We start from the raw sequence: 12187 nt of genomic DNA on the forward strand, positions 1-12187 counted from the left end.
CATGGCTAATTCATCCTGCTGCCTACAAAAAACCCTGTTTATAGGAAGCAAATTTGCTTTCTGCATTAAACAGGGCTGAATTAGCCATAAGCATATGGTGAGTCCCAAGCTAAGTGGAGCATTTACTGAAACAACAACCAGGACCCACCATGCAGAGTGGACTACCAGGTGAACAGGCTATTCAAAACTGCTTGTCCAAAATTTACTGCTACCTCTTGCTGGATTGCCCAGATAGTAGTGGGCCGTGAATATGTAACCAGATGACCAAGTTGCTGCTCCACAAAGCTCTTCACTGGACATGACTTATGTGAGCAGCTGAAGAAGCCATGGTTCTTATTTGATGAGTCTTGACAGACTGATCTGAAGGCCAGCCAGTGCATAACAATGCACAATACAGTCTACTAGCCAGTTAGAGTGCATTTGGCAGCCATGCCCAGTCTGTTAGGATTGTAGGGGGAAAAAAAAAAAAGTTGAGAAACCTGATGTGGTTGTGTTCTGAAGTAATAAGCTAAGGCCTTTTACAGTCCAGGGCCTTTCCCCTTTATGCATATGAAATCTTGGAAAGAATATGGGCAAAATAGCCCGATTCAAATGAAATGCAGAAACAACTTCTGGTAGAAGCCTGGAATGGATGTGGAGCACTATCCTATTGTGAAAAATACAAACAAACCCCAAAACCAACATGATATGGACAGTAATGAACAAGTGCTTGTAGTTCACCGACTCTAACCAAAGTGATAGCTACTAGAACACCACCTTCCTTCCATGTAAGAAACTTCAGGGAAGCTGACTAGCAGCTCATAAAGGGGTTTCATTAGTTGTGCCAAGACAACTGAGATCCCATGGCACAGGTGCTTTTGCAACCAGAGGCTTCGTATGCCACAAGCCCTTTATGAACTTCCGTATCAGAGAATTTATGGCGATTAGTTTCCCATCCATTTGGGGGCGATAAGCAACAATGGCACGGAGATGCACTATGACGGATGATGTACTGGATCCAGATAAGGAGAGGGAGAACAATTACTGTAACAGATTTTTGGAGCACAGGCAAACAGGTTCAGGGAGCTGGCTTGACCCAAAGATGAGAAACCCTTCTCTTTAAAGCCATATTCCTTCCTGCCCAATATCACAATGTCCTCAACCTCCTTAAATAAGGACAATGAAGAAACTGAGTACTCAACATTCATGCCAATAAGTTGAGGGAGGGGTGACTGATGATGGATGACTCTCCTGAATTAGTAGGGCTGGGTCAGATACCCAAGGGATCTGTGGACTGAAAACTTGATGGAAGTAAGAGCAGTAAACGTATCTGGGCCAAGCTGGGGCATTGAGGATAAGGTGTGCCCAGTCTTTTTGCCTTGTCCTTGCCAACAAAAGGAAGTGGAGGGAAAACACATCCCACTTGTGCAGAAAAGTATCCGGAGTGGATCTGAATTTTACTTTGTGAAGAACAGACGAAAACTCTACTTTTCTGTTGCTTACCGATGTGAACAGGTCAATTGACAGTTAACCCCAAAGGTTGAATAGCTTGATAGCTCGGTAAAGAGACCACTCATGGTGTTGAAAAACTTTTGCTGTGGCAATCCACAAGCATGTTGGAGACTCTGGGAAGATAAGTTGCTTAAAGAAGAGCCCGTGTCCAACAGCCCACTCCCAAATTCTTAGGCAAAGGGTCTAGAATCCTCTGTTTCCTTGTTTGTTCACATAGAACATTGTCACTTGGTTGTTGGTCTGGATCAGAATTCATTCCCTGTTGATGATGCAAGAACACAACACATACTAGATGGCTCATTGCTCTAAAAGTTTGATTTGGAACAGATGCTCCATTGTTATCCAAGTCCCTTAAGTTCAGAAGGTGCCTGTGTGTGTTCCCCACCTTCTGGTGGATGCATTCATTGCCAGTTATTACCTGGTGTGGTAAAAGCAATAGAAAGCCCCTGTTTCAGCCACCAAAGGAAGGACATTTCCATCCCCATGGTTACCCCTTATGAAACGTGACAAGGGCTAACAAGCTGATTCCATTGAGAGCAGAGACCCCACTGGAGAACTCATGTTCAGATAAGTCATGGGAACCACATGCACCATTGCCACCATGCGCTCATGGACAACCAGGATCACATGAGCCACAACTTTATCCTGCTGTCACAGATTCTGCACCAGCATTCACTGGCAGAGTGCCCTCTCTTCCAGTGATTCTATCCGTGCTCCAATGAACTTGATTCTCTGGGCAGGGGCAGGATTCAACTTAGTAAAGTTGAATATGAAACCTAATGACTGATAGAGCTGGATCATCTTCTGCAAGCAGTCCAACTCCCTTGCTTGAGGTCTTGTCACCATCATCCAAGGAAGGGAAAAACAAAAAACAACAATGAAGATGTACTGCCACTGGCATTTCATGAAAACGTTTGGGGCCATAGAGTCTGAAGGGGAGAACCTTGGTAGTGAGATAGTTTCCACCATGAATCTGAGGAATTTCCAGTGGATGGTGATGTGAGCATATGCATCCTTTAGATCTAGGGCACAGATCCAGTCTCCTGCTTGGATAAAGTGTAAGAAGGTGTGGAGGGTGTTCATATTTAAGTTTTAATATCAGACACTGGTTCAGTCTTTGTAAAATCAGGATAGGTCTCAATCCCCCTGACTTCTTAGAGATAACCGCAATAGAATCTCTTCCCATGATCTTTGGGAGGGACAAGTTCCATCACTCACTGGTTGAGAAACATCTCCATCTTGAGACAAAGTTGGGTCAAATAAGAAGGATCTGGATTAAAGGCTAAACATTAGTGTAGTGCTGGAGGTTGGAGAAGCACAAACTGTAACCAGACTTCACATTTTTGAGGCTCCAACAGTCCTTGTTCATCTTCTATCACTTTTCAAGCAACAGCTGAATCCTCCCCCCTTACACTGAGGGATCAAAGTCTAAGGGTAGAGTTATTAAAAACTAGGCCCCAGTTTGGGCTGGGACTGCTGTGGTGTCATAGGCCGACATCTCTTAATCAGGCATCCATGGGCCAGATGCGCCATATACCTCTGCTGCCGCAATAGCAACAATATTGTTGGAATTGACAGAAGGAGCATTTAAAAGCAAAGTAAAGATGTCTAGAGGAAGGAGGCAGGTCAACGACTGAATGGCTGCTCCTTCAATGGGGCAATGGTTTCTCATCTTATCCCTAGAACATGGGATGTTGGCCAGCTTGTCATGAACTTCTTCCTGAAGACTGCTGGCTCTCAATCAGGCCATGCACTGTGGCCTAATGGCTGCATCAGAAGGTATTACCATAGTTTCAAAGGACTCGTACACCAAATGGATGAGATGTTTGTATTCTTCCACATCCAAAAGAGCCTGCCAATATCCTTTTTATTCCCTGTCCAGGGACTCCATTAGAGGCTTCAACTTGACAATGCATCATGTAAATATTGTACCATATAGAGCGGGTGAGCAGCAATTTGGGCCTTTAGCTTCAAACTCTATAGTCTTTATCCTGAGGGAGGTAGTATAGAAGAAATGGGGGCTAGTTTCCTGGTCTTGTCAGTCTGTTTCAATGCAGACTCCACTACCACAGATTGGTGAAGAAGCTGGACTATGCCAAAACCAGGAGCCCATTGTACTCTAAGATCCAATTTTCCGGCCACTGGGGGGGAGGCAGGATTATCCTACATTCTGTTTAGCAGATCCCACAGCATTTGGTGAATTGGGATTGCTGATTGTTTGGCAAATGGTTTCCAGAATCCATAGTAAGCTGAAGACCTCAATGCAGGAATCCCTCTCTTTCTGGATATTGATCCAAATGGCCTTACCCAACTTCTCTGGGAATCTGGAATACAAGAGATCTTCTGTTGAGGATGAATGTTCTGGCAGATCAGATAGGTCTGAGGGATCCCCACAGGCCCCTTCCTCCAAGCCACTAAACTATGATCCCAATGAAGATTATGTCAGTCAGGGCAGAGACCTCTGTCTCAAAGGAGAAAACTCCTGAAGCAGGTCCCAGTTGGCCATGCCTTGTGCTTCATTGTCTGAGTGTTGGCTGGACACCTCTACAGAGAGAGATGACCTGCTTAACTGGGGTGGGCTAGTTTCCACTGCTGGGATTTCTGATAGAAGTTCTGTGGTGTGGAAGTAGGGAGGAGTCCCCCTGGAAGGAAAAACACAAATCAGATATACTAGACAGGAAAGGCTGAAAGATTACTTCTTTAGCATCCAGTGACGAGGACAAGTCTTCACTAGTTCTGCTACATGAATTATAGACTACTGCATTCCCTGGGCCACAGCTGGAGAAGAGATATCCTCAAACCAGTTTAGGATCGTCCTCCTGAGCAGCACACACCAGATTCCAGGCAAAGGCCTCCCCCCCGGCCTACCTGAGTTAAGGGTCAAATGGAGAGCAAACAATACAATGGAGCATAGTGGAAGAGACCCAGGCTGAGTATTTTGGATAGATGACAAAGAAGGGGCTCTGGAAGGCCTGAGATCCAGAAAGAAGGCAAGATAGAAGTAAAGGAGTCAGAAAGAAAAGGGCAGCTGCAATGTCCACTGCACTCCTGGCTCCTGTACCAATGATACAGAGTTGATGGTGCTGAGGGCTTCTGCCGTGACAGTGCCAACAGTTCCTGCACTGCTGGACCCAAAGGAGGCAAATGACACTTCGTCGGCACCAATAAGCCTTAGAAGATGAGGCTTGGGAGTGAATTACTGAGAATGCCAGCTCCTGTACTTGATGCTTCCATGCCTTGCTTGACCCCTGGACTGTGGCAGATCTGGAGTCTAGCACCACAGGCTGGGGAGCCCTTACTCAATTTGGTATGGAGGGAGACAGAGGAAGCCCTGCTTCAAGAACAAAGGCTCAGACTCTTTACTAACTTGCAGAGCTCCTCCACCTTCCAAGACTGGTTCCACTGGGACTTAGCTGATATCCAAATCATAGTCGTAGCAGTTAGCTCAGTTATGATCGGGTGTCATGGCCATTTTGCAGCCACTTGAGGTGGTCTTCTTGGATCTAGACATATTAAGAAGCTTGGGTGGGGGGGTTTGTTGGTTTGGTTTTTTTTTTAGCTAGCACTAAAAAGTGCTGTTGAGGGGCTGCAAAGGCAGATAGATTACACATACACACACACACACAAACAAAAGCAAATGTTGCAAAAGCAGATAAATAGAAAAAGTAGAGAGAGGACATACATCCATGCAGAAACTCAGCCAAAAAAGAATGAGGAGCTCAGGAACTCCCGCACATGTTCAGTGGTATAAAGCTTTACTGAGCTAAAGAGAGGGTCTGTTCAGCACTGTCGGATGAGGTCACCCCACATCATGGCCAATTCAGCCCTGTTTAGCAGTTTCCTGAATTACTGAGGGATGGAGAAAACCAGAACCCCCCTTCCTTCCATTCCTCCCCAAGACACCTTTCTAAACTGCTTGGAAGTCCCGACTTAACATCTATACCCAAAAAGTCTGGGCTCTGGTTCCACTTCACCCTCAGCTTATACAGGGAGGAGAGAACAATGCACAGCACCACTCTGTAAAAACAGAGGTGGTGAGGCAGCTTTATCTCCACAAAATGTGCACGCATGCGTGAATGAACATACAGAGGGTCAAGTGCAAGTATTTGGAAGATGCAGGCACAGGGACATGTAGACAAAACAAGTTTGCAGGTCTATATAAACACACATGGAAAGATGCTATATGGGATTTTGTGTCTACCCAGAGTCATACACTTGGCATTCAAGAAGCACAGGATCTCACACAGACTTATCTACTTGTAGTGCCCATCCATCACCACCAGCCAAAATAAAACCAGATGGCTATGCCACAGTATGAAAGCAATTCTTGCTAATCCCTTAGTCTACACCAAAGAGTTTCCCCACAGCAAAGAGCCTGGTCATAGAGGTGCACCCCATACCCTGAACAATGAAGATCTTTAAATGTGTTGCCATTCTTGGGGATTTTGAAAGGCTGAATATAAAAACCATTTATAAGAAGTAGTCACCTTCTATTCCAAGCACTTGTTCTGCATGCAGGAAGATTGATGAATCAGGGGCAGTGACTGGTTCCCCAGGGCTCAGCCCCGACACAAGGCACACCCAGGCACATTCCTACCTGTCTACCGCACTGGCAGGCTTGACCTTGTCAATGACTATGACCTGTTTATTTCTGTGCATGCCTGTGGTCAGCGAGATCCCTAGCGTGGAACCTGGAGTCTTCGTTATCTCTACCACTGGATGACCTGAAGCATTGGTGACTGCATCTAAGAAACAGGAGACAGGATTGGCACTTCCAGATGGCAACAGCATGCAAATGGGATTATTTTTGGCTGAGTAATTTAGACAGAACTCCAGACTAGCACTGTAACAATCCTCAAAATAACACTGAAAAGATAAGAGGTCCCTTAACTCAAGACTTTTTTTTCAAATCTTTTTTTATTGCATTTGATTTCAAAGAACAGAAACTGAATTTAGTTTATCTCAGAGCTCGTTACACTGCATGTCTCCCTACAGATGTGCTATAGTGCAATAGTGAAAAGCAATTGTAGGAAAAAAGTAAATCATTTACTAAAAAGATGGATCTTAAAATAGTGCATCTGTATGTCCAGAGCTAACACACACTTGAACTGTTTACTTTGAAAAAAATACCTTCAAGGATTGCAGGTTATATAAAGAAGCCCTATTTTTTTTTTTTGTCTAAAGTTGGACTGCACAACAGAATGACCAAGTGCCTTGGATTCAGTCTCTGTTCCTCTAACTCAGACTTATTCCAGTGAATTTCTTGAGCGTTAATCTTCATATTGTGTAAATTTGCAAGATTAATGCCCAGTAGATTCCATCTGAGGACAGCAGGCATATATCGTAAAATTAAAGTCATTCTCTATAGTACATCTGAATAGGTTTTAATGTTCCATCTCACTCTCTCCTCCCTGAAATCTTTGTGAAACAAGGCAGCCTTGGGCATTCCAAGAAGTAGATTTATAACCCGGAATAAGAGTTCCATCAGAAAACACCCCCACAGAGCCAGGCAAGAGCCATGCACAGGTCTGAGATGGGTGGAGGTGATAGTAGGCAGCAGAGATTATTTCAGAGGACAGGGCCTCCTACAATTCCTGGATACCCTGACACTGCAGCCTTCCTTCCACCCACCTCAATGTGGACTTTTCACACAGTGTTAAGTGCAGAGAGATTCAGATTGATTTATTTAAAATATTAATGTGTGCCGCCCACGCGCTGCAGCTCTGAGCAGCTAAGAGAATACAACACTCATACAAATTTGAACAAGCAAAACGTTAAAATATCCGAATACCAATTGTCTCAACATGTCTGACATATCAAACATCTGAGAACGCTGGCTGAAATAACGTCTTCAGCATTTTCTTAAATACATTTTTATGCAGTATGAAAACCGCAACGTCTCAGGTAAAGAGTACCATTTCTGGATCGGCCACTGAAAGATCTCTTATGGGTATCAAAGGCGCGAGCATGTCGTACAGACAGTAACTCCGAGAGTCCTTTCTGGAAAGACCTCAGAGGCTTGATGGATTATGGATATACAGCATTGCATCCAGCCTAGGTAGGGCTTCGGAGATACTCATTCTATGCACTAGACAAGGGACCTTGTATTCCACTCTTTTAGTCAATAGAAACCAGTGTGACGCCTTTAAAGCTGGTGAAATGTGCACACATCTGTTAGGTCTGGTTATCAACAGAGCGGTGGAATCCTGAGGTAATTGGAGAGTGTAGAGTGCATAAGCTGGCAAGCCAATTTACAATGCATTACAGTAATCCATGCTGGGAAGGATTCAAGGCCTAGACTACTGTAATGCATCGTATATTGAAGGGCATGGAAAAAAAAATACTTCTGTCATGCTTCACCATCTGGTATTGATTTTCCACCTTTTGTTTATTACTACTACTTAACATTTCTATAGCACTACATGACATACGCAGCACTGTACAAACACCACACAAAAAAAAAAAAAAGACAGTCCCTGCTCAATAGAGTTTACAATCTAAGAAGACAAACATATAGGATGAGAGATCTGGAGCATTTCATAAAAGTAAGACAATGGTTAAAAAAAGAAAAAAAAAAAGTTAATGAGGTTAAAAGCAGACAATCAGACCTAAGATTTAAAAGCAACCTCAAAAAGGAGGGCCTTTAGATGGGATTTAAACATGACAAGAGAGGAAGCATGATGCTCCAGTTCAGGAAGATTATTCCAAGCAAGCAGCACAGCCAAGTGGAAAGCACTGAGTCAGGAAATGGTGGTAGAGAAGGGCACAGATAGGAGTGACTTGTCCCACAAGCGGAGTGTATGAGGAGGAGTGTAGAGAGAGATAAGAGGTAGTGAGGTACTGCAGGCATTTGTAGGTGAAAAAGAGGAGCTTGAACTGCATGTGGGAGTAGTTAGGGAGCCAATGCAGAAACTTCAGGAGAGGGGTTATGAGTATAGTGACTTTAGCGAAAGAGGTCACGAAGCTGAATTTGGAACAGACTGTAGTGGAGAGAGATGGCTTGCTGGGAGACCTGTAAGGAGCAGATTGCAATAATCTAAGCGGGAGGAGATGAGAGAGTGGATAAGGGTATTGGCAGTGTGTTCAGAATATAAAGGATGAACTTTTGCAAAGTTATAAAGACATAGCATGTTTTAGTATTTTGGATATTCATAGAGAAAGACTGAGGAGTAGAAGATGACTCCTAGGTTATGGGCTGAAGGAATCGGGAGGGTGACAGTTATTCACAAAAATAGAGAAAAGAGGAAGAGGGGAAGTGGACTTGGAGAAAATATAAGTAGAAGATGACCAGAAGGTTCATCTGCATACTGTTCCCAGCATCCCTCAGGACAGGACTCCAGATGTTATAGCAAGTGATTCAGGCTTCGAACGCCACAGCTCCAGCTTCTAAATGCCCTGCACCCTTTGCAGTAGAAGAGGACCAGACGTATGTGCAATTAAGAGTGTGAATCTCAAACCTCTCAATTCTTCGAGTGAAGATCACTTTAATGGTGGATGAAGAGGACTGGTAATTATAGGTTTGGGAAATCTTAGGACTTAAAAAATGTTGGAGAGAGATGAAATAGTGGGATATATTCTTTAGAGTTTGTATGAGTGAGATAAGCAGCAAGCCAGGGGGAGTTAATTCTAGTGTCTGTCTTTCCCTCCCCATCCATCCCTAGCTCAACCCTTGAATTTTAAGCAAGAGACACTCTCTCATTAAAAATCAATCAGGCTCTTATCTAAATCATACTATTGCACCAGCCCTTCCCGAGTGCAATAGTATGATTTAGATAAGAGCTCTTTTAGGTCGCTAGCAGATTAATACACCTATATATTTAAAGCACTCTATTTCCAACTCCCTTAGCAACCTAAACTTAACTAGGAACTCAACAAAATTACGATGAAGGCAGCAGTCCAGCAGAAGGAGTGGGGGCTTTCCAGTCTTTTGCATAGAGGGTCACATGTATGATTTTTTACCCGCCGGTGAGAGATTGTATGTGTGCACCCAGTGCAAAGAACTCATGACTCTCAGAGAATGAGGCCAATCTCTGGAGGCTAGAGTGGCATACCTGGAGGAGCTGAGGCAGACAGAGATACATTGATGAGACCTTCACGACATAGCAGCCAAGTCTCAAATCCAGACTGGCAGCCCTGATGCTGCCTTGGATCAAGAAGGTCTCCTGGTTGGACAGCATGACCCTGGTATAGCAGGAAGTGATCCTGGAGCAAGGACCTGCTCTCCAGGTGATGCATTATCCTCCCGCACTGAGAACAAGTCTTCCAAGGATACTGCCCAGGAGGGAAGGGTTAGGTCGGCCATCATAGTCAGTGATTTGATTATTAGAAATATAGATAGCTGGGTGGCTGGTGGATGTGAGAACCGCTTGGTAACTTGCCTGCTTGGTGTGAAGGGGGTGGACCTCATGCATCACCTAGATAGGATTATAGACCGTGCTGGGGAGGAGCCAGCTGTCATGGCACATGTGGGCACCAATGACATAGGAAAATGGGGGAGGGAGGTTCTAGAGGCCAAATTTAGGATTTTAGGTAGAAAGCTGAAATCCAGAACCTCCAGAGTGGTATTCTCTGAAATGCTCCCTGTTCCATGTGCAGATCCCCAGAAGCAGGCAGAGCTCTGGAGTCTCAATATGTGGATGAGATGCTGGTACAGGGAAGAGGGATTCAGTTTTGTAAGGAACTGGAGAACCTTTTGGGGAAGAGGGAGACTTTTCTGAAAGGACAGGCTCCACCTTAATCAGAGTGGAACCAGGAAGCTGGCACTAACTTTTAAAAATGAGATAGAGCAGCTTTTAAACTAGAACAAGGGGGAAAGCTGACAGTCACTCAGCACTGCATGGTTCAGAGGAATGTAACTGTGAAGGATACTAATGAAACAAGAGAGTTAGGGCATCCCAACAGAGTAGTTCCAATAAAAGCAAAAGTAGTCAATGTGCCTATAAGTAAAGAATCACCTGAGCTAAAGAATTCCAAATTATCCCTATCAACTGAAAAGCAGATTGTTAATTCAAACAAAAAACGCACTTTGAAATATCTGTATCCCAATGCCAAAAGTCTAAGTAGTAAGATGGGAGAGTTAGAGTCTATAGCAATAAATGATGAGACAGACATAATTGGCATCTCAGAGAACTGGAAGGAGGATAACCAATGGGATAATGCTACATTAGGGTACAAATTATATCACAATGATAGGGAGGATCAACTTGGTGGGGGTGTGGCACTTTATACCCTCCTGGACAGAGTCCAACAGGACTCATACAAGAGACTAAATGCTCAGTAGAATCTATGAGTGGAAATCCCATGTGGGTTGGGTAAGAGTATTCTGATAGCAGTACACGACTGTCCACCTGGCCAAAATGATCAGACAAATGATGAAATGCTAAGAGAAATCAGGGAAGCTAACCAATTTAGCAATGCAGTAATAATGGGAAAATTTCAATTACCCCAATATTGATTGGGTAAATGTAATATCAGGACATGCTAGAGAAAATTTCTGAATGGAATAAATGACTGCTTCATGGAGCAATTGGTTCAGGAACCAGACAGAGGGAGCTATTTTACATTAAACTCTTAGTGGAATGCAGGATTTGGTGAGAGGTAATGGTGGTGGAACCACTTGGCAATAGTGATCATAACATGATCATTTTTGAACTAATGACTGAAAGGGGGACAGCACTAACACTAAATTTTCAAAAGGGAAACTTGGATAAAATAAGGAAAAAAGAAAAAACTGAAAGGTGCAGCAAAGGTTAAAAATGTACAACATACGTGGACATTGTTTAAAAATACAACCTTAGAAGCGCAGTCCAGATGTACTCCATGCATTAAGAAAGGTGGAAGGAAGGCAAAATGATTACCAGCATGGTTAAAAGGTGAGGTGATAGAGGCTATTTTAGCCAAAAAAAAATCCTTCAAAAATTGGAAGAAGGATCCATCTGAAGAAACTAGGAAAAAGCATAAGCATTATCAAGTTAAGTGTAAAACATTGATCAGGCAGGCTAAGAGAGGATTTGAAATGAAGTTGGTCACAGAGGCAAAAAACATACAATAAAAACTTTTTAAAATATATCCGAAGCAAGAAACCTGTGAGGGAGTCCGTTGGATCGTTAGATGACTGAAGGATTAAAGGGGCTCTTAGGGAAGATAAGGCCATTGCAGAAAGACTAAATGAATTCTTTGCCTCGGTGTTTACTAAATGAGGATGTTGGGGAGATACCAGTTCCGGGGATGTTTTTCAAGGGTGATGAGTCAGATGAACTAAACCAAATCACTGTGAGTCTGGAAGATGTAGTAGGCCAAATTGACAAACTAGAGTAGCAAATCATCTGGACTGGATGGTATGCACCCGAGCATTCTGAAGGAACTAAAAATGAGATGACAGATCTATTAGTTAAAATTTGTAACCTATCATTAAAATCATCCATTGTACCTGAAGTCGGGAAAACTATAAACCAGTGAGCCTGGAAAAAGAGTGGAAACTATTCTAAAGATCAAAATCACAGAGCATATAGAAAGACATGGTTTGTTGTAACACAGTCAGCATGGATTTACCCAAGGGAAGTCTTGTCTCACAAATGTGTTTCTTTTTTTTTTTTTTTTTTTTTTTGAAGGGGTTAATAAACATGTGGATAAAGGTGACCCAGTAGATGTGTTTTTGGATTTTCAGAAGGTGTTTGACAAATTCTCTCATCGGAGG

At 43.4% G+C, this 12187-nt stretch overlaps 1 protein-coding gene across 1 annotated transcript in view; it reads right to left on the reverse strand.

The window, feature by feature from the left end:
- GRIP2 (glutamate receptor interacting protein 2) overlaps window positions 1-12187 on the reverse strand; it is a 288825-nt gene that overhangs the window by 82972 nt on the left and 193666 nt on the right. The window contains 1 exon segment of the mRNA XM_029601383.1: window positions 6089-6236. Within this exon segment, the coding sequence (XP_029457243.1) occupies window positions 6089-6236 (148 nt within the window).

The sequence above is a fragment of the Rhinatrema bivittatum genome, chromosome 4 (genome assembly GCF_901001135.1).
Source record: "Rhinatrema bivittatum chromosome 4, aRhiBiv1.1, whole genome shotgun sequence".
NCBI classification, from domain to species: Eukaryota; Metazoa; Chordata; class Amphibia; order Gymnophiona; family Rhinatrematidae; genus Rhinatrema; species Rhinatrema bivittatum.